The sequence below is a fragment of the Dermochelys coriacea genome, chromosome 2, assembly GCF_009764565.3.
Source record: "Dermochelys coriacea isolate rDerCor1 chromosome 2, rDerCor1.pri.v4, whole genome shotgun sequence".
Lineage (NCBI taxonomy): Eukaryota > Metazoa > Chordata > Testudines > Dermochelyidae > Dermochelys > Dermochelys coriacea.
Window position 1 is genome coordinate 239,035,481 of NC_050069.1, and position 23,135 is coordinate 239,058,615.

Below are 23,135 nucleotides of genomic sequence, written 5' to 3' on the forward strand. Positions count from 1 at the left end.
GCTTGCCATGGTATGGCATCTGCACGGATAACCCAAGAAAAAAGGTGCGAAACGATTGTCTGCCGTTGCTTTCACGGAGGGAGGGAGGGACGGGGGGGTCTGACGATGTGCCCAGAACCACCTGCAACAATGTTTTAGTCCCATCAGGCATTGGGATTTCTATCCAGAATTTAAATGGGCGGCAGCTACTGCGGGAACTGTTGGATAGCTACCCACAGTGCAACGCTCTGAAAGTCGACGGTTGCCTCAGTACTGTGGACACACTCCGCCGACTACATGCACTTAGAGCATTTATGTGGGGACACACACAATCGACTGTATAAAAATGCTTTCTACAAAACTGACTTCTATAAATTCGACCTAATTTTGTAGTGTAGACAAGGCCTTAGAAAACGTGTTCTATGAGAAACAGTTTTAAAAAACTGATTGTGTTTAGTCTTGAGAAATGAAGACTGAGTGGGGACCTGATAAAAGCCTTCTAGTATATTAAGGGCTATAATAAACCAGACGGTGATCAATTGTTCTCCATATCCACTGAAGGTAGGACAAGAAGTAATCAGCTTAATCTGCAGCAAAGGAGATTTAGATTAGATATTAGAGAAAACTTTTTAACTATAAGGGTACTTAAATTCTGGGACAGACTTCTAAGAGGAGCTGTGGAATCCCCCCATTGCAGATTTTTAAGAACAGGCTGGATAAACACCTGTCAGGAATGGTCTAGATTTACTTGGCCCTGCCTCAGCGAAGGCAGCTGGACTTAATGACTTGGAGTCCCTTCCAGCCCTACATTTCTATGATTCTGTATTGCTTGATAACTGATTTGCTCCATTCTTCCTGTACAAGACAGGGATAGCGACAGGGATAGCTTCCCATTCTGACACACAACTTTTCTATCATGCATTCCTACAACTACAATACCCACCTGCTGAAGTGAAGAAACAGATTGTCAGAGCCAGAAGAGTACCCACAAGTCACCTACTACAGGACAGGCCCAACAAAGAAAACAACAGAACGCCACTAGCCATCATCTTCAGCCCCCAACTAAAACCTCTCCAACGCATCATCAAGGATCTACAACCTATCCTGAAGGACGACCCATCACTCTCACAGATCTTGGGAGACAGACCAGTCCTTGCTTACAGACAGCCCCCCAATCTGAAGCAAATACTCACCAGCAACCACACACCACACAACAGAACCACTAACCCAGGAACCTATCCTTGCAACAAAGCCCGTTGCCAACTCTGTCCACATATCTATTCAGGGGATACCATCATAGGGCCTAATCACATCAGCCACACTATCAGAGGCTCGTTCACCTGCGCATCTACCAATGTGATACATGCCATCATGTGCCAGCAATGCCCCTCTGCCATGTACATTGGCCAAACTGGACAGTCTCTACGTAAAAGAATGAATGGACACAAATCAGACGTCAAGAATTATAACATTCAAAAACCAGTTGAACACTTCAATCTCTCTGGTCACTCGATCACAGACCTAAGAGTGGCTATACTTCAACAAAAACCCTTCAAAAACAGACTCCAACGAGAGACTGCTGAATTGGAATTAATTTGCAAACTGGATACAATTAACTTAGGCTTGAATAGAGACTGGGAATGGATGAGTCATTACACAAAGTAAAACTATTTCCCCATGGTATTTCTCCCTCCTACCCCATCCCCCACTGTTCCTCTGATATTCTTGTTAACTGCTGGAATTAGCCTACCTTGCTTGTCACCATGAAAGGTTTTCCTCCTTCCCCCCCCCCCCCGCTGCTGGTGATGGCTTATCTTAAGTGATCACTCTCCTTACAGTGTGTATGATAAACCCATTGTTTCATGTTGTGTGTGTGTGTGTGTGTGTGTGTGTGTGTGTGTGTGTGTATATAAATCTCTCCTCTGTTTTTTCCACCAAATGCATCCGATGAAGTGAGCTGTAGCTCACGAAAGCTTATGCTCAAATAAATTTGTTAGTCTCTAAGGTGCCACAAGTACTCCTTTTCTTTTTACAACTTTTCTGGTCTTACCTGCTCTACCAGTATAAATAGAGGAGCAAAGCACAGCAAAAACATTCTTTTCTACTGGTGACAAAGCTACAGGAAAAAAACAAGGTGAAGGGGTTAATTTAAAAAACTGAGAGATTGGTGGGAGGGATACACCAATAGAAAAGGCCTATTTTGCCAATAACTGATGGTGGGAGAATTGAAAATCAAGCTCCCCTGGATGAAATCATTATTTGAAAGATAGGGGGTGGGGGAAAGCTACTAGACTAAAATGAAATGAAACCCCCAAGTTGGCAGCTTCCCCTCTAGAAAGGTCTACTAATGGAACACCAGGGTGTTACACATGCATTGGAAGAACCATGTGGAACAAAACATCTGACCAAACTGCAACCGCCTCAAGGCATTGTTATTAGTTCCACCCCTTCCATTAATACTAAAGGTATTGATCACTTTTAACAAGATGTTTCTTTCTGGATTTCATTATATAGAAAGGAGCAGCACCTGATTGGACACACTGAAGTCCTTACTGAGTCACAGGTTCTGCTCATCTAGTTTATTGGCATTACATGGATGTTGCCATCCTGAGAAAATAAGACTTATTAGAAAGGCTAATGGAATACAAAAACTTAGGTCACTGGTTCAAATACAGCCCTTACTGGTAATCAAAAGTTACCATATGATGGCAATCAACTATATGTTTAGTAGTTTAAGTTCAGTTCCTACAATCTATATCACAAAATGACAAAGCAACTGACATCAGCTTGCACCATTCTTGGAAGACTGAAAGCAGCTAAAGACGGAGCATAAAAGTACCTTCTCACTCCTATCCCTTTGCCCCAAAAGGTGGCTCCTTGATGGAAAGCGTGAGGAAATTAGTTTTGCTGAGTGCTTTAATTCCTTAGCACTGGGCACAGGAGTTTTCTATCTCACGTCTTTCATAAATATTGAACGGGCTGAGTGGAGACAGAAATGGAAAGAAACTACAGTTTGAAAATATAAAAAGGGAAAAAATTGCCTTTGCCTGCTACTAAACAATAGACACAGATATTCCAAAACTTACTCAGAATAAATCTCTTTGATCAAAGTCCTCTCAAAAATTCTCCTTGCACAACAAGGTAAATCATTTTAGATATGAACTAGAACAGTGGTTCTCAAACTTTTGTACTGGTGACCCCTTTCACATAGCAAGCCTGAGTGTGACCCCCCCCCTTATAAATTAAAAACACATTTTTATATATTTAACACCATTATAAATGCTGGAAGCAAAGCGAGGTTTGGGGTGGAGGCTGACAGCTTGCAACCCCCCATGTAATCGCCTCGTGATCCCTTGAGGGGTCCCGACCCCCAGTTTAAGAACTTCTGAACTAGAAGGCAAAAATAGATTTCCTTCCCTCCCTGCAGAGATATTTTAACTGGCTTTTTAGATATGACTAGATATAACTCTACTGTTAGTTATGGGCTGAATAGCTACAAGAGCAGGAGGAAAAAGAGTTTTTAGTGCACAAGTTAGTCTAAAACGAAAAGCAGAAGTATGGCTAGGTTAGTTTGGGTAATGAATGCCATTTTGCCTTGTTATTGGGGGTATTTAGTTCTAATTTCTTTTTAAAAATGCAAGTTTCTTTGAAGAGGCCGAATTGGAAAGAAAAGTTATTTTTGACAGCTGGCAAAGTTAGTCGGTTATGAAAAAAATCACACGAGAAGTTCTGACAGCAAAATAGCAAGGTCCAACTTGTTGTCTTGTTCATTCGCAATAGAATGCTGGGTAAGAGCCAAGTTCCCCAGCACCAATACACACACAAGTTAATGATGGCCTGAGGGAGCAATACTGGATTTCTGCAATGAAGAAAGCACCATGTAAGACAATGTTAAGAACTTGCATGTATTTCAGAGCTCTGTGTTATGATTGTGAAAACTATTTAATTCAGAGAAATTTAATTTGTTTTCAAGAACAATGAAGTAACTTCTAGAGCAGTGGTTCCAAAACTTTTTTCTGCCAAGGACCCCTTTCATCTCCAGTACTACTGGAATACCCCTGCCAGCATGACCTTGCACATGCCATGCATGAGAGATCTGTGCAGAGAACAAAATGAAGTCCTCCAGGCAGCACAAGTGCCAGAACACCATTTTGACAGATTCCAGCCCTCGCTCAACAGATTTGCGTAGCACTCAAATACAGAGGGAAAGATGTTAGAGAGCCTTAAAGAAACAATTTGCATGACACTGCTCGGTCTATAGCCAGAAGCTGCATCTGCTATGGTGTAAGCTTTGATCCTGGTAAAGTAACATAAAAGAGGACCAAATTGTGAATCTCCTCCTCAAGGGAGCATATTATTACCACTACCTTTCAACATCTACACAAACGATCAACCAATCCATCTCAGCACAAGTTAGATCTATGCCAACGATCTGTGCTTCACTACCCAACCCAAGGATCAGTGCTATCCGGGCTCTCAGTCTAATACACCCAATACAATTCAATACAATTGTGCACCAACCCAGCCAAATCACAACCCAGCCTCTTCCATTTTCAGAATCATAAAGCCAACAGATAACTCAGCTGGAATGGGCTGTCACTTGTCCACAGCTGGAGCTGTCACTTGTCCACTGTCTACCTTGGAGCAACATTATAATACATTCTCTCCTTCAAGGCACACATGAAGAAGACAAAAGGAAAAGTTTGCAGCCAGAACAACATACTCAGGAAGCTTGCAAATTCAAAATGGGGAAGCAATCCAGCAATAAGAGTAACCAAAGTTGCACTTTGCTATTTGATGGCCAAATATGCACTTTCCATGTGGGAAAACTCCACTCATGCAAAGAAGCTGGACCCTGTGCTGAATAATAGCAGCTGTTACATCACAGGATATCAGAAAGCAACAAACGTGAATGGCCTTTATGTGTTTGCCGGAATTGCTTCACCAGATATTAGGAGAGCTGTCACAAGCAAAATACAATAATTATGACAGGTCAAAGATACCAAACACCACTACATGGCTATCTGCAGCAATTAGCTGCCTGAAATCACAGAAATGACTCCTAGCTGCAACAGAACCACTTAAAATCATCACTAACAGCTACAGAATTGGAAATGTGGCACACACAGCTTGAAATACTCAGTGAGTATACCAAAATGCACATCAACATTGCCAAACACTTTCCCACAGTTGCGAGGAAGGATTAGTAAACCTGGAAATGTTTAAATCATTTTCAAACAAGAGTTGGCAGGTCAAAAGTCAATATGCAGAAGTGAAGCTATTATTCCAATGACCCAGATACACGTCACTGCAGTGAAACACAAACCATGGAACATCTGTTTGTCTGCTGGCACCTGAAGGAACTGTGCGCCATGAAGATCTCGCCAGGGCCACAGACCACGCCATATCATGTTCCCAACTTTGGAAAAATCTATCACTGTAATGTAAGGACAGGAGAAGGAGATGATGCAACAAAAGCTATTAGTACTCTTCTGACTGTTTTCCCTGGAACTCTCCATTGGGAAAGGAGGGATGACTATGAAAGGATAGATCATCATAAGAACATAAGAATGGCCTTATTGGGTCAGACCAAAGGTCCATCTACCCCAGTATCCTGTCTTCCGAAAGTGGCCAGTGCCAGGTGCCCCAGAGGAAATGAACAGAACAGGTAGTCATCAAGTGATGCATCCTTTGTCGCCCCTTCCCAGCTTCTGGCAAACAGAGCCTAGGAACACCATCCCTGCCCAGCCTAGCTAATAGCCAATGATGGACCTATCCTCCATGAATTTATCTAGTTCTCTTTTGAACCCTGTTATGGTCCTGGTCTTCCCATCCAAGATCTCTTTCTTGAGTGGTAACATCTAATTTAGACCCCATCATTTTATATGTATAGTTGGGACTATGCTTTCCAATGTCCATTACTCTGCATTTATCAACATTAAATTTCATCTGCTATTTTGTTGCCCAATCACCCACTTTTGAGAGATCTTTTTGTAGCTCTTCACAGTCTGCCTGGGTCTTAACTATCTTTAGTAATTTTGTATCATCTGGAAATTTTGCCACCTCACTGTTTACCCCTTTTTCCAGATCATTTATGAATATGTTGAACAAGACTGGTCCCAGAACAGACCCCTGGGGGATACCGCTCTTTACCTCTCTCCATTCTGAAAACTCACCATTTATACCTATCTTTTAACCAGTTACCAATCCATGAGAACAGCTTCCCTCTTATCCTGAGGCAGCTTACTTTGTGTAAGAGCCTTTGGTGAGGACCTTGTCAAAGGCTTTCTAAAAATCTAAGTACACTATATCCACTGGATCCCCTTGGTCAACATGCTTGTTGACCCCCTCAAAGAATTCTAGTAGATTGGTGAGGCATGATTTCCCTTTACTAAAACCATGTTGACTCTTCCTCAACAAATTATGTTCATCTATGTCTGACAATATTGTTCTGTATTATAGTTTCAACCAGTTTGACCGGTACTGAAGTCAAGCTTACAGGCCTGTAATTGCCGAGATCACCTGTGGAGCCCTTTTTAAAAATTGGCATCACTTTACCAATCCTCCAGTCATCTGGTACAGAAGCGGACTTAAACGATAAGTTACAGACTACAGTTAGTAATTCTGCCATTTCACATTTGAGTTCCTTCAGAACTCTTGGATGAATACCATGTAGTCCTGGGAACTTATGGCTGTTTAATTTATCAGTTTGTTCCAAAACCTCCTCTAATTATACCTCAGTCTGGGACAGTTCCTCAGATCTGTCCCCTAAAAAGAATGGCTCAGGTTTGGGAATCTTCCTCACATCCTCAGCCATGAAGACGGATGCAAAGAATTCATTTAATTTCTCTGCAATGGCCTTATCGTTCTTGAGTGTTCCTTTAGCACCTCAATCGTCCAGTAGCCCCACTGGTTGTTTAGCTTCTGATGTATATAAAAAAAATATTTGCTATTACTTTTTGAGCCTTTGGCTAACTGTTGCTCAAATTCTTTTTTGGCCTTCCTAATTGTATTTTTACACTTCATTTGCCAGTGTTTATGCTCCTTTCTATTTTCTCACTAGCATTTAACTACAACTTTTGAAAGGATGCCTTTTTGCCTCTCACTGCTTCTTTTAAATTTGTTTAGCCATGGTAGCTCTTTTTTGGATGTCTTACTATGTTTTTTAATATAGGGTATACATTTAAGTTGAGCCTCTATTGTGGTGTCTTTAAAAAGTTTCCACACAGCTTGCAGAGATTTCACTTTTGGCATTGTACGTTTTAATTTCTATTTAACTCACCTCCTCATTTTTGTGTAGTTCCCCTTTCTGAAATTAAATGCCACAGTGTTGGGCCACTGTGGTGTTTTTCCTGCCACAGGGATATTAAATTTAATTATATTATGGTCACTATTACCAAGCGGTCCAGCTATATTCACCTCTTGGACCAGATCCTGTGTGCCACTTCTCCCTTGGATTGAGCTGGAATGCAATTCCTCATTACTGAGAATAAGTGTACGAAGGTGGTTGGATTAGTACAAGCCCAGGAAAAGTAAAGTCCTCCAGCCTAGTCTAAGGATGCTCCAAAGACGAGGTACCTACTATGAGGGGACCATGAGTTTAAAGCTAGAAGAATTCTTGACTCCTGTCCAAAAGCATTTTAGAGATATCTTCTTGCAACCGTAAGGGTAAAGATTTTACAGTCCAAGAGAGGACTAGAGTTTTGAAACATATAATGGAAATGAAGGGAGACTTGTTTACATAGGAGACCTCCTGAGAAACCAAGAGGCAGCCAGAAACCTGAATAGCGAATTCCAATGTGGACTGAACCATCAATACAATGGAAATAGGAGACTTCCCAGGTTAGTGGCTACCGTCTCACTAAGGACCACTTTCTTTTCCAGGAAATCATAAGTTGTTGCATTCTCTTCTCTTCTATCAGGATGAAAGAGTCATTAGATCAACACTACTCTGCAGCTTCTACCATGGATCCAAAGAAAAGAGTTTTGCCATAACCGCTATAAGCTTGCAGAATTTAGCTGAAGGAGAGGGTAGGGCCAACCCTGAGTTAGGGATGCCCAGGTATTCAGGAGTCCATTCATTAACAGATCAGTGGGGATTAGTATCCTGCATTTCTTCTGAAATAAGCAGAAGTTTCCCCCAATGCTATGGTCAAAGTGGAAGGAGTAAGTAATTTGTTCTTATTTCTGTGTAGGAGGATCAAGAAAGTCACATTTGGACAGATCAGGGCCCAGGTCCTTCATTGGTTGAGATGTGAGGGAATGATCATAGGACAAGATCACACTATATCTAACTAATATTCTTAGGACATCAGCTTAGAGCAACATTGCCTTTCAAGAATTTGAGGTTATCAGAAACTGATCAAGATACAATACCTGATATTTGGTGGCAGTTCCAACACAGAAGACTTCTTAGATACCGGAGCAAGTTTCCTGATCTTGAGCACGTATTCCTCCTGAGTGCAGTAGGGATGGGTGGGGCTGCTATATCCTAAGGAAGAAAAAAACATGTACCACTCTTACCCTTCACAACTCTTTGGGAAAGCTAGCCTGAGCTCCGAGGACAAAGACTGCGATTGTACCCAGCTCTATAAAGTTTTGTTGACCAGAGTGGGCATTTTCCCAGAGAAAGTGGGTTTTTCAAGCCCAAGGATAGGTACTCCAGGATAGTTTCAAAATAATAAACAGACCTAAGAGATTGGGTGGTGAAAGTTTAGTAGAGCACAACCAGTTATATTACATAACTATATACATTTTATTGCACTGTAGCACTTAAATTATAGACAAGTCACATCCAAGATTTTTGGACAGTATCAAAGTTACCAAAAGTAGTATCACATTCAGTAAATTCAGTAGTGTTCACTGGTTGAAGTAGACTAGTGCAGGAATACAACTTTGGTCTTTGCTTCTTTGCCAGTCTTTTCTACTGTTCAACTGATGGGATGTATAAACCCCACACTAGAACTGAAGAGGTTAAATGGCAACTCTGGGCCCAAAGGACTCTGCCCAGCCACACCCGCTGGGATGCTCCAGATAGAGGAAGAAGCTTAAAAAGGAAACTAGACATCTCAGAAAGGAGCTGACCAGGCAGGGAGAAGGACCTGGCTTTGGAGCTCCTGTGAAGGGGCACTACAGGTGCCTTCCTCTGCAGAAGAAGAGCCTAACTGCTGGGCTCAGTGTAGTCTGATTTATAGATTATGTATTAATTATATTGATTACTTAAGAATTCCCAGTTATCCCTTTGAGGGTTGCCAGGTTTTTGTCCCAAGATCAGGCCCAGTTTTATTCAAATTCTTATATAGATGGGAACCCCGATGTGCACAGCTGCAACACTCACACTATAGGATCTCTCCAATATTTACAAATAATTTATTAATACATTTAGCACAGTCACAAGTACTCCAACTCAGTAAGGTAGAGAGAGGTACTACAGAATGTATATCTGCACATCATACTCACACCATCCCGCGCAAAACAACCTGAAATGTTAGCCATCATCTTCCTCATCACCACCACCTTCCCCCTCATCACCAGTTGCTATCATACTGGCACCCCCAAAGGGTTACAGCTCTCTCTCCTACTGCCCCCAGGCTGGGATGCACCCCTAACCATGGTGCCCTGGGCGGTCACCCACCCGGACCCTCCCCCCCCAGAAAATGACAACCCCCAATACCATGCCATCCTTGCGTCTGTGCTGCTTGTGGTGGTGGCGCTTCCTTCAAAGCTGGACGCCTGGCCAGAAGCCACTGCTCTCCAGCTGCCCAGCTCTGAAGAGAGTACAGAATAAGGGTGACAATATCTTGAGCCAGATTTCATGGTACGTGACGCACTTTTCATGGCCATGAATTTGGTAAGGCACTAAATATAATACACCGATGCCACAGTGTTTGATGCATATTCAGTAGGGGTTTTTCACTTCTTCCTAATCTGTATTTCCTCACCTTACTAATGTTCAAGTGTCCTTCTCCTACAGTTTAGTATACCAATTATCTCAACTTATATATGTCAATTTGTTGTGATGGCCTTCTTGTGGTTATGTATGTCAATTTGTTGCCATGTTTCTCTAGTAGCTGGGTCATGTTCCTGTAGTTGAAAATTCCTGTTAAATACTCTATTTTCAGCTCCCCAATACTTGGGGTTTTCTGTTGGGCTGTTTATCTGTGCCAAAGTTCATAGGCCTCAAGCCTTATGCTAAAACTGCAGAAGCTAATGTCCTACAGAATAGGGCCTGTAAGTTCCTTGCATAACAGCTGAATATAATGAAGACAAACTCACCACATAGTCTACAATCCCGCCTTTGATAGGGTTCATTAACAATCACCCTGTCACATAAATTTAGGGCCTTACCCCTTTATTTAAACCATGCTTTCTACAGAACACAATAAAAGACACAAAGGAGAACTGCCACCTGCCCAATTAGTATATGTACCTTGATGTAACAAAAATGTTAATCCTTTTACCCTTCACTCCAATTGACCATAAAAAATCTCTTTGATATTTGAGTATTACATAATACTGGCCATCACCACTATATGTCACCCTTTTTAAAAGAACCTCTCACTGGACGATGACTGATTCTGTTGGTACCTTCCTTCTGGCCATGCTGTGGTGTGTTCACCTCAAATATATCATATTTGATGTACTGATATCCCTTATTGGAGCAACATGCCATCAGTGGAATTTTTCCTGGTTGGGTGATATACTACCAGAGGAGGTATATTTAGACATTCATTGTAGACATTGTCTTTAAGGTGACCTAGTGAATGGATAGCTGCCAAGTGACTGAACACACACTCACCTGGATTGAACACAGGCAAGGAGGCTATAGATGGGAAATATAAGGTTTAACCCTGATGTAATGTTAGTTAACTAATTAGGGTGCAATGTCACAGATCCTATACCTGAATTGCCCTAAGTGGCACTTTTTGACAAGAATTAAAAAAGTGACTCTTCCTGCTCCATGTTTGGGGAAAAAACAAACCAAAAACAGTATTTACCAATATAGCTACTGCTAATCCTGATTAAATGTGGGACCTTTCCCAATTCTAAAATTATAAGATGGTGCTATGTGCACATACTCTATGCAGGACTGATTTCTACCATACTGTGCCCATTGTTACTCTTGGTATAGATGTAACCACTCTGGAGTTATGATTAGAGGACAGACCTTTTTCTAGGTTACTAAAGATGACATGGTTACATCCACTAGCTCATAGCTGAGAGTCACACTTCCACCTGGTATGCCCTTTATAATATGCCCCCTTTTAGATACAAATTGTTTTCTAGTACATATATCCATTGATACCCTCAGTTCAAGCAATAACCTATTTCAAATAAACTCAATTAATTTTATTAGCTAGCTTCATTCTAAATCTACACAATAAGCATTTAATGCACCTTAAATAATTAACCTCTTAATCAGCTTCAACAATTATTTTAACAAGTCCCAAGAAAAAAGCAGGGGAGGGGTATTCTGCTCCCTCTCTTTTCCCTTCAGTGGCTAATGTGCTCTTAGGTGATGAAGAGGTGATTACCCAGTTGGGACCCACCAAGCTGCAAGGGGCAAACTGGCAGTAGATGGATCAGGGCACAGCCGGGGAGAGCTGAAGGGAATGAACTACTGTGGCCTTTTTGCAGTCATAATTATAACATAAATCAACTCTCCCGCCACCCCAAAGCATGGGCCACCGGGCCCCAATGCAACTGTAATTTCAACTTCAGGTTCCTCAATATTACACCACCTTTCAACTTACAAAGCCTCCTTAACATGCATCTAACAGTTCTAAACCCCAATGGACTAGTCACTAATACCCAGTGAGGATGCCCTTGGAATGCAATGAGGAATCCTTACACAATTACAATTTCCATGGAGACCTAATGATGGGAGACAGGTGGTCACCTACGAGGCATACCAAGTTAGTCTGACAGTCAAGACCTCGAGCACTCCTTTGTTTGGGAGTGGGGGGTGTTTGCGTCTATGTCTACTGTTCCCCCCCCCAGGAAGTCATATCACTCCCTCTGTGGCAAAGTTAATCAGTGAAGAAAAGTGGTACACTAGAGGCAAAGAAAAAGAAAAAGAGAAACAACAGCTGAAGAAAAAAAGGAAGTCCCTGGCAAGCTGCAGTGTTTCTGACGGACGTTAAAAAAAATAAATCTATGTTGAAATCCAACTAAATGAAAGGCGAGTTCCTACCCCAGGTAGGGAAGTTTCCCCTGTGCACTCCTCAGAGTCCCATCTGGGGTGCCTAATCTGTAGCCTGATGTATATATTACATATTAATTATATTGATTATTAAGAATTCCCAGTTATCCCTGGGAGGGTTGACAAGTTCTTTTCTCAAGATCAGGCTCAATATTATACAAATTATTATATAGTTGAGAACCCTGATATGTAACTCACACACTATAGGAACTCTGATATTTACAAATAGTTTATTAATATATTTAGCACAGTCACAAACACTCCAACTCAGTAAGTTAGAAAGAGGTACTACAAAATGTACATCTGAACATCCATATACTCACACCATCCCCTGCAGAACAACCTGAAATGTTAGCGAACAACTTCCCCCTCATCACCAGTGGCCATCATACTAGTACCTTCCAAGCTACATCTCTCTCTCCTACTTCCCCTAGGCTGGGATGCAACTTTTATAATATGATATCCACTGATGCCACTATGTTTGATGCCTATTCAGTAGGGGCCTTTCCCCCCTCTTCCTTATTTGTATTGCCTCACCTTCCTAATGTTAGAATGTCCTTCTCCTACAGGTTAGCATATCAATGAGCTCAACTTATTATCATATACGTCAATTCATTACGTCACTTTTGTGGTTGGGTCATGTTCTTGTAATTGGAAATTCCCCTTAAACGCTCTGTTTTCAGCTCCCCTATATTAGGGGTTTTCTGTTGGACTGTTTATCTGTGCCAAAGTTCATAGGCCTCAAGCCTTATACTAAAACCACTGAAGCTATCATCTTATAGGATACAGGCCTGTAGGTTCCTTGCATTACTGCTGAACATAATAAAGGCAAACTAGCCCTATGGGCTACACTAGACAGACTGAAGGACAGTCAGTACCTTTCTCTATTATTGGTTCACCACACACTGCAAAACTTGGATTATAGAGAGAGAGGGTGGTAGGAAGTGGCCCACAGAGGGCAGCATTAGGACACTCCTGGGTACTGAACCCTGGTTAACCCTTAAAGACCCTGGGTCTGACCCTGGAGGAGTGGCGGGCTTGGTCTCCCCTACCAACCACCTTCGTATTAAGGAGGGCATGATCCACTAACCATTAGGTAACACTGCCAACAAGTACCATCCCTCACATATAGTAATATCAGATCTACTTGGGGACCATGGGGTATAAACTTTAACCTAATGTTCAAGCTTTTGGTTGCCATCCTTCAGCTGTCAAACTGAAGCAGAATATCAAGGAGTCAGAATTCTTTACATGTTGATCTAAACACAAAGAAGATAATGTCAGCCAATATACTGAGGAATTACAAGCTCGGAGGAAAAGCACTCATCTGCCAGTACAACAAAGCAGCTCCAATTTCAGTTTTACTACTTAAGAGGGCCTGAACTGAATGCCAATTGTAAATATTAATTCAAGCCAGAAGATTTTAATATGGCATAATCACAATTTGTTAAAGTGGCACTTAATTTGATTTGTAAAAAAAGGAAAGCATAAAACCTCCACTTAAATATTTTATTAGGCAGGAATTCTGAGTCTTGAATTTAAATTACCATATATTCTCATTCATAAGCCCAATTTTTTTTAGTAAAAAAGGGAAGCATCAGAGAAGGGGGTCGGCTCATGAACGGGTATAGAGCAGAACAGGTGGGACACAGCCCCCCTCCCCCCCAGCAGAGCGGGCAAGGAAAGGCAGCACAGCCAGCAGAGCCAGAAGGGAAGCAGTGGGGCCAGAGTCTCTCCACTTCTGGCCATGCTGCTCTTCCCCCAGCCTCCGGAGCAGCTGCAGCCCCCAGCCCAACAGAGCGGGCTGCAGCCGCACAGCCTGGCCCGGCCCAGCCCGGCCAAGCAGCTCCGGCCAGGCCAGAGACATCCTCCCCTGGCCCTCCCCAGCTAAGGTGGGAAGGAATGGGATGGGGAGTGTGTGAGAGTCGCGGGGTAGGATCATGTAGGGGGTGGTCACAGGGGTTACTCCCCTGACCCCCAGCTTCTCTCCCCCTCCCCCAAATTTCCCCACCAATTGCTGTCCCAGCCTGTCAGGGTAAGCAGCTGGTGGGTGGGACAGTTTGTTTGCTTAGGTTTACCTCCATGCCTGCGGACACTTGAGGTAAAGAAACCGTCTTGGCCCGCCAGTGGCTTATCCTGATGGCCCAGGAGCCAAAGTTTGCCGAGCCCTGAATTATAGGTCGTAAATTTTCCATTTTTACTTATCCATCTTGGGCAGGAGTCAGCTTATAAACGAACAGCTTATGATCGAGTATATACAGTATTTCCCCCAGCATTCCCTTCTGTGTATCTTTATTAACTCTCAGGATTAGCAGTTGCTTTTAGAATTCAGTGCTAAAGAAAGGACATAGTGTAATATCACATTTGGAAACCTGAGTGAAAACTGGCAGAAGCCAGTGTGTTGAGCTATCCAAGATACCACACATACGCGTCAGAGTGAATAGTGCCAAGTGTGAAAACTAAAGCACCATAAAGGTCAAATGTATGGACAGTGTACCCTCTGTATTGGGTAAATCCATAGTGCAAAAGCTTTCATCAACTTCCGAAGTCAAGCCCAAGAAGTCTTTATTTCAAAGGACTCAATCATAGTGCTGCATAAAAAATTTTATTTTTCTCTTCACCATTACATTTCCTTTATACTTTGCCTTTTAAAAAAAAGGAAAGGAATACATATTCCTCTGGCATACCAAACTTTTATAGCTCGTACGTGAGATCAGGACAGCTGAACACGTGTTGCCTCCTCTCAGAGCTGTTCAATTTCCTCATACCTCTGGCATGTACTAAAAATCACATACTCTGTTTGTCCACAGTTATGCCCTTCTACTATCATCTGACACTCATGACCTATTCTAACTTAGGACGTGACATACTTAACCCTTTATACATTTTAGGTAATGTTGCATTAATGTTTTCCATCAGGTAGGGTAATTCAGAGATCTCATTTGTGTGTTTCACATCACAGAAAGGCATGGATTTTTTTGTAGTAACTTTTCTGGCACTGTAATATCATACTGTTTCCACAGCAACAGGGAAGTCTAAGTTTAAACAAGTCATGCTCATACCACTAAAAGTCAACTTTGTTACATACTGACGAGTCCATAAGATGTCAGGATGTCATAGTGTTAAACAGTGAAAATGATTTCTTACATAGTTTCATGGAACATTTTCCTATGTTGTTCTAAACAACTGCTTACAATGGTCTTGATGAATTAGTAATCTTTTAAAAAAAAAAAAAGTTGACTGGCAACAAATTAACCGCCCGCACACAGGGTGCTGATAGACATTTAATAAATATTAGTAAGTAAAATTCTTGCAAGTAATTCCAAATCAGCTCAATTCAAGCCTCCAAGAAGCAATAAGGGTTTGGTTTCTCCCTAAACAACGTGATATGTTTCTGGCTTCACTCACACCTGAGCAAGCTTCCTCTAGAGCAGTGGTCACCAACCAGTCGATCCTGGAGCCTCTGAGCGTGGATCCCGGTCTCAGTCCCCCATCTTGTCCCACCACCTCCTCTCTGGATCGCAGCCAGCTAATGAGTACATCCCACCCACCCTACCACGCTCTCAGCCAAAAAGGTGGTTGTTTTCCAGTGGCAGACAGCGCTTTAACAAAGTGTCTGCTGCAGAGACAGGACAGTCCAGATGCACCCGCTGAACTCACAGTACAGCTGAGATGTGGCTCTCTGCCTGAACCACAGGCTGCAATGCTGCCAGGGCAGCCACAAAGCTGATTTGATGGATGCCTTCTCAGTGGGTGTTGCCTTCTTACCCTTGAAACATGCTTCAAGGGACAGGGAGGTTTTGAGAGGGCTGGGCTCACTGCCTTGAATTGCTGCTAGGCTCCCTCCTCTGGTCCTGAAAAGGAGTCAGCAGAAAACTGCCCATCACCCACTTCCTAACCTGGGCAGGAACACAGCACTGCTGCTTCTGCATAGAACAAGTTCCAGCAACGGCTGAAGGGTGCTCCCTTGCCACACCCAGCCAGAAGACACAACATCTGGGATGAATCCCCCACAGCTCCCCAGTCCCAGCGGGCTTCCCAGAAGCTGCGGACAGGGGTGGGAATCCCCCTCAGCTCCCCAGCTGCATCCAGTGGCTCAACAGTCACTGCAGGCTGGGGGTCAGCGGCAGAGGGAAATCAACATTGCCAGTCAAAGGAAGCCCCAGACAGCAAACAGCCCTGATTAAACAAGCAGCCCCAGACAGGTTAATCCACAAACACATGCAAGACTCATACCAACTCCATCCCAAATAAAAGAGAAGCCTTAGCCTAACAGAGGCTGCAGGGGGTTAACAACAACAGCCACCTTGGTAATTGCCACAGCATGAAATGAAATACTCCAGTCTCCTGACTGGGGCTTTGAAATACCATAAATGGAGCAGAGCCTGTTTCCAGTGCAAAACCTGGTGCTCCCAGCCAGGCAGGCGAAAAAAATAACTGTCTTCTCGCTGCAAATTCAAAATGGTTTTTGATGTCGGGTCATTCATGGTCATTACTGGAATAACACCACAATTCATTTGGCTAATTTGGGATAAGGAATGAGCCATTTGGAGTGACATTAATGTTGAATAAGGAGAAAGGAGAGTGGGGAAGGGGATGCACTAACCTGAGATAGGGGAGGGACAGTGTCTCTGCCTTCCTGAAGAAAATCCAGTCACTTCCTGTGGTGTTCAGCAAGGACAGCATGTGACCAGGATGGTTATTACGTGGACAGATGTGTGAGTGTTTTTGTACCATGGTGAGCTGTCTGTGGACCATCACAACCAAAGTGTCAGCACTAGAGTAACTGGTATACCTGTTGGTGCTAATGGACCGGGGTTTGCACGCCGTGCACCACATGCAGGATGCATGACCGGCCAGGAGAGGTGGCCGTGTAAGGAACAGAGGCCAGGCCTAAATTAGGAGCACTTAGCTAGAAGCTAGAGCCCTGCTATACTGTACAGCAGAGCGTTATTAGCCAAACTAGCTTATCCCAGACAAACTGTGCTTTTATCAGTATCTTATCCAGAGCCTCCAAGCAAAATAAGCTTACTGGCAAACCCCACATTTGTCTCCCTTCCGCTCCCAGCCCGACTCCTATCCTTCTGCTTCATATGATTGCTGCTTTCCTTCCATTCCTGGTGGAGAAGTCACATCACCTGCTCTTCATCATCTCCTTCTTCTTCCCTAGGAGCCTGGCTCCCCATCCCCTGCCCCGCCACAATCCACCTTCCCTTCTCTGACCCTACTCCCCATCTAACCTCCCCCCATTCAAAGTTTCAGCAGAGCCGGATTCCCTGTGGAGTTGATCTGGGCTTCTTTAAAATGTGGCGCGTGCTGGAGTTTCTTCGTCCTACAGTGAACAATGTCCCCTGAACAACAAACCAGGTCACCCTCTTCTCCTTTCACAGAGCCCCAGGAGAGAATGGCACTGGAACTCTAGTGATCACAAAGCGGTATCATAGCTGTTCACATTTCTGTGGTTTTACACATCACCAGCAGGGAGAAGGGCAATTGCAATGACCACGCAGAGTGAGTGAGGGGCTGGGCTGGTCTCCCTTGGGCACTAGAAGACACGTTGATATCAGAGGCAACTTTGTCATTTGCTAGGAAGTGCCTTCTCCTCCTGCCCCATTACCTTCAGGTTACGGCTGCCCCTTCCCCGTGCTATTGGCTCCTCTGTCTCCTGATGCCTCTCACCCACTTATCCCCCAGTTTTTACTACTCCTTCTCGCCTCCCCCCTTCTCTTGGGACCCCTCTACTTTTTATCCTTCCTGCTGCTGCCTCAACCCAGTTTGGTATTCCTGCCTCTTATCCATTCTACCCCTGCCCTTTCATCCTTTTGCTGTTGCTTCCTCCCACTTTTTGCTGCCCCCCCGCAATCAATTCACCTCCTCCTCCTCCTGCTGCTGCTGCTGCCGCCACCACCCCCGGCCGTTGCCTCCTCCCCCCCCCCCCCCGCCTACCTGGTGATCTTGTTCAGAAAGACTGCTAGTGCTCAGGGGGCTAAACTGGAATCCCATGAGAAAGAGCTGGTCCAGCTGCTATGGAAAGTGGGGGATCTGGCCCACAAGAAGGCATTTCTCCGAGTACAGTCCCCCCAGCCTCAGGAGGGAAGGTGAGGCTGCCGACACAGATTGCCTGTGCACATTCAGCAGGGAGCTCCCTGGTGGGCAATTTTACCTCTAATTTTTGACAGGGCATGTGCACAAAAAATTTCTTTTGTGCAAATTGTCATGTTTCTGTGCAAATCTTTGTGCGTGTGGTGTTTCACCATGTATGCGGGATTTAGGATCCATCTGCATGCGCACACGCGAACAGCTTAGAGGGAACAGTGCTGGTGGGGGATTAAACCATCAGCTAACCAACTGGCAAGGGGAGTTGGGGCTGTTGCCTGCAAGCATTGAGGAGAAGGCACTTCCTCAGTAGGAGCACAGACAGAGTTAGGCAACAACTCAGACCCCGTTACAGGGCTTGTGGTCAAGCAAACAACCTCCAAGCCCCATGGCGCACGCATCCACACAGGCTTCTCCCCGAGCCTCCAGCTCGCAGGGCAGCCGTCCTACACGCTAGGAGGCGCTGAGTGGGAAAATGCAAAGCCTTGCTTCCCACAAGCCCTGCAGGAGGTTTCTCCTTGGCCTGGGTGCTTGCTCAGGAAGGAAGACGGTTGGGGGGAAAGCAGACAGCACTGACTACTTTCTCCCTCTGGAGTTGGGGAGCCTGCATGAAGCACTAGTCAGATCTGAGCACTTGGATCTGACAGATGAATGCAAACAACCAACCAAGTTTGAGGGCCCTTTCATTGAAGCTCATTGGGTTTTAGTTCTCTGTTAAATTTACTGAAACTATTTCTTCTTTGCACATGAGCCAGGGGTAAAGACAGTCTCCAGCGTGATCAATCTTATCCCCACAAAGTACATGGGTGCTCTCTTCCTCTTTCCTAATAACCAGGAGGCGCCATAACTCATGCAGAACTGGGGGGGGGGGGAAGAGAAGGAAAAAAGCTAATCACGTGTGGCACGCATGTCTGACGCTCAGAAGTGTCAGTTAAACTACAATTGTGGCTAGTGCTCTCCTCTCTTCTCCTCTTTTTATAATAAAAAATACATACCCAGCTAGCTAGCGTTAACAATGAGTGACAAACCCGGATCATCTAAAAAGAAACCGAAAAACCTACAACTTCCATTCGGAATGGGAAATGGAATTTCTGTACGCAACAGTGAAAGATAAGTGCATATGTCTTTATGTCAGTGGTTCTCAAACTAGGGCCGCCGCTTTTTCAGGGAAAGCCCCAGGTGGACCAGGCCGGTTTGTTTACATGCCGCGTCCTCAGGTTCGGCCAATTGTGGCTCCCACTGGCTGCGGTTCGCCACTCCAGGCCAACGGGGGCTGCGGGAAGTGCCGCGGGCCAAGGGATGTGCTGGCCACCCTTCCTGCAGCCCCCATTGGCCTGGAGCGGCGAACCATAGCCAATGGGAGCCGCGATTGGCTGAACTTGCGGAATGCAGCAGGTAAACAAACCGGCCCGGCGCACCAGGGGCTTTCCCTGAACAAGCGGCGGCCCTAGTTTGAGAACCACTATTCTATGACACACAAGTATATCAATAAGTAAAATGGGAAATTTAGAAAGGCACCACAAAACAATAAATAGCACATGCCGTACAAAGAAAGTTAATGAATTGAAGGCTGTTTTGAATGTTCAAGAGTCATGTTTTACCAAACCAGCAGCAAAAGGGAAGGCCTCTCCTGAAGCATCGTTTTGTGTTTGCCATCTGCTGGCAAAACACAAGAAATCATTTACGAATGGAGAAGTATTTAAAGAGGCAATGACTGTGGCAGCGGACTCCTTATTTAAAGACTTCAAAAACTAAGAGGAATCAATGACAACCCAGAGCATATCGCTTGATGCTTCCACAGTAGCAAGATGGGTGGAATCTTTGTCCAAAGACATCTTTTAGCAACTACAGCAGCATCCGAATGACTCTCAATGCTTTTCATTGCAGTTTGATGAATCGGTCGACATGACCGACACAACCCAGGTAGTTGTTTTTGTTCGAATGGTTTTTAAGGGTGCGACAACTTAAGAGGACCTTCTGACTGTTTTGCCCCTTAAAGAGAGAGAACAAAAGGTAAAGATATCTACAATTAATTAAAAAAGTACATGTTTGAGAAAATCAATCATTTGAATCAAGAAACTTGTTTCAATCACAACAGATGGTGCACCCACCATGTTTGGTGCACATGCCGGCTTTGTTGCATTTTGCAAAAATGATCCAGATTTTCTTTCATTTGTGAATTATCATTGTATAACCCACCAGCAAGCACTAGCGAGTAAAGTTACAAACTTCTCACACGTAATGAAAATCATTGTCAGAATTGTAAACTCAATTCGAGCAAGAGCCCTGGGGCAACGCCTGGTTAAATCTTTATTTGATGAAGTGGATGCTGCTTACAGTGAGCTGCTCCTCCATACAGATGTGAGGTGGTTAAGCATGGGGAAAATCCTGCAAAGATTTTTGGATCTAATGCCTGAAATCATCACTTTTCTAAAATCAAGAAACCAAGTGTGCAATGAGCTGTCAGACAATGCATGGCTGCTAGACGTCAGGTTCCTTACTGACTATGTCCAAATTGAACGAGCTGAACTGTGAACTTCAGGGAAAGGACAGAGACTTATCACATATGATCAATGCAGTGAATCCATTCAAATTGAAAGTGGGTCTGTCGTCCTCCCAGTTAAAGGATAAAATGTGGCAGCACTTCCCAAGTCTAGAGAAAATACTAGAAAAAATTGAAGACAAAGAAAAATTATTCTACGCAGAAAAGTTCTGTGCACAGCTGACCAAATTAGCAGAGGAATTCAACAGGAGATTTCAAGAATTAGACATGATGGAGCCAATTATCATGTATATCTCAAATCCGTTCCTTCCAGCAGACGTTAGTGGGTTGGCTGCAACATTCCATCAGGTGTTTGATTTACGAAGTAGTGGAATTGATATGGAGATAATTACCATGCAAAGTGATATTGAGCCAAAAGCCAGATCAAGGGACAGCAATTTCTGGGGACTCGTAAACCAAGAAAAGTATCCCCTTCTATTGGCCTGTGCTTTAAAAGTGAAAACTTACTTTGGTTCCACCGATCTGTGTGAGATGGCCTTCTTACAAATGAAGGTTATCAAGTCCAAGTATCACACCCGCCTCACAGATGCACATCTGCAGGACTGCATCCAACTAGCTATTTCAAATTACAACCTGAATTTTCAGAGTAGCAGCCGTGTTAGTCTGTATTCGCAAAAAGAAAAAGGAGTACTTGTGGCACCTTAGAGACTAACAAATTTATTAGAGCATAAGCTTTCGTGAGCTACAGCTCACTTCATCGGATGCATCCGATGAAGTGAGCTGTAGCTCACGAAAGCTTATGCTCTAATAAATTTGTTAGTCTCTAAGGTGCCACAAGTACTCCTTTTCTAACCTGAATTTTAAGATACTGGTAGATGATGTGCAGTCACAAGTGTCACACTGAGAGTCAGTAAGCAGGGAAAAATGTATAATTATGTATATTAAGCAACTGATCTCAGCTTTATATTACATAATAAACTGTTATTTCCACATTTTCTTTGAGGTAGATCCTGTGTTGTACTTAAATTCAAAAGGTGATCTTGTGCTTAAAGTTGAAGACCACTGCTCTAGAGCTGCAAGAGAAAGTTATCACCCAGGGAGGCAGTACTAGGGAGCTATGCAGTGGAAGTTATACTCAATTTTTTCTTGAAAGCCATTGCTTTAAAAATTCAAGCAGCATGCAAGATTCTCAAGTAGGTTGCATCGTCACAGAATTTTTAGTACTACTCTAATCTTCATCTTAATACGCTAATAGTTAAATTAAAAGTTATGCTGCAATTTGGAAATTAAAAGGGAATGTACTTGAGGAGTACACCTTGGCATCATCTCTTTAAAATTGGAAATGATTTCTTTCAGTTGGTCTCCCACTGCAAACTGTTTAAAAGAATCTGTACAAGGAAAACCCTTTCAAAAATGTAAATAGTTAAGAATTCCTTTTCTGCCAGTGACCAAAACAATATGTGCCTCTTTCAGAAAGACATACTCTGAAAGCAAAGTGGCTCTTTTATATGCACATATGGGTTTGTGAAAAAGCAAGCTTGAATCCAAATAGCATTTCTAAACTTAATCTGGAAGAGTGACAACATCAGTGAGACATTATCAATCTGCTTTTATATTGCAGTATCTCAAGTAGTTAAACATTGTGTGGTTTATATTAAATATTTCCCCAACTGTTTCCAATTGCTAAGGATATTAAAACAGAAAGAAAACTGGAAACTGATTTTGTTTGGGTCATTAGGGTCTCTTGCTGCTGATCTAAATAAGCAAGTAGGCATCTAATCCTCTCCACTTGATTTTTACACAATAAGAAATTTCTCCAGCAAGTGAGTTTTTAGGATGCTGGACGGGGGGAAAATTGAGCTCTTTTACACCATTTTTCACCTTGTTATTTACTTGCCGTGCATGCAAATCCTGCAAAACGTAGCATCATTTCAAAACTCTAAAGTTACAATTTACTGAAGAAGACATTTAAGTGTTTGTAAACATAGTACTTTGGTTTCAAGAGATATTACTATAAAAATATAATGTGATCGTAAACAAGCTGTTTAAATGTTTTCTTGCTTAATGCCTGTTTTTGAGTTCTTGTTTGATAAACCTAACAGAGCTTTGGGCAGAGATTTTAAAGTAATTAATCCAAGGTGCACACACATTTGTTAACCGATCAACTCCAGTGTATTGATGTTTAAAAAAAAGTAATAATAATCACCCAAGTCCATACAACTAAGACTCAGCACTCTAGCTCAAATATTTGTATGGTATATTGCTCTTACATAAATGTTTATAGAATACCTTTTCAGAGATCCTATACAGAATTTTTATTGCACTCTGGTATTTGTGAACTAGGGCACTATATCT

At 43.2% G+C, this 23,135-nt stretch overlaps 1 protein-coding gene across 7 annotated transcripts in view; it reads right to left on the reverse strand.

Moving 5' to 3' along the window:
• Nucleotides 1-23,135, reverse strand: part of MPP7 (membrane palmitoylated protein 7) — a 340,879-nt gene that overhangs the window by 285,069 nt on the left and 32,675 nt on the right. For 5 of the 7 annotated variants that reach the window (XM_043509503.1, XM_043509502.1, XM_043509504.1 and 2 more), the window contains one exon: nt 8,356-8,470. The exons of the other annotated variants lie outside the window; for them this stretch is intronic. In XM_043509503.1, the coding sequence (XP_043365438.1) occupies nt 8,356-8,470 (115 nt within the window). The remainder of the gene's footprint in view (nt 1-8,355; nt 8,471-23,135) is intronic. 7 annotated transcript variants of the gene reach the window in all.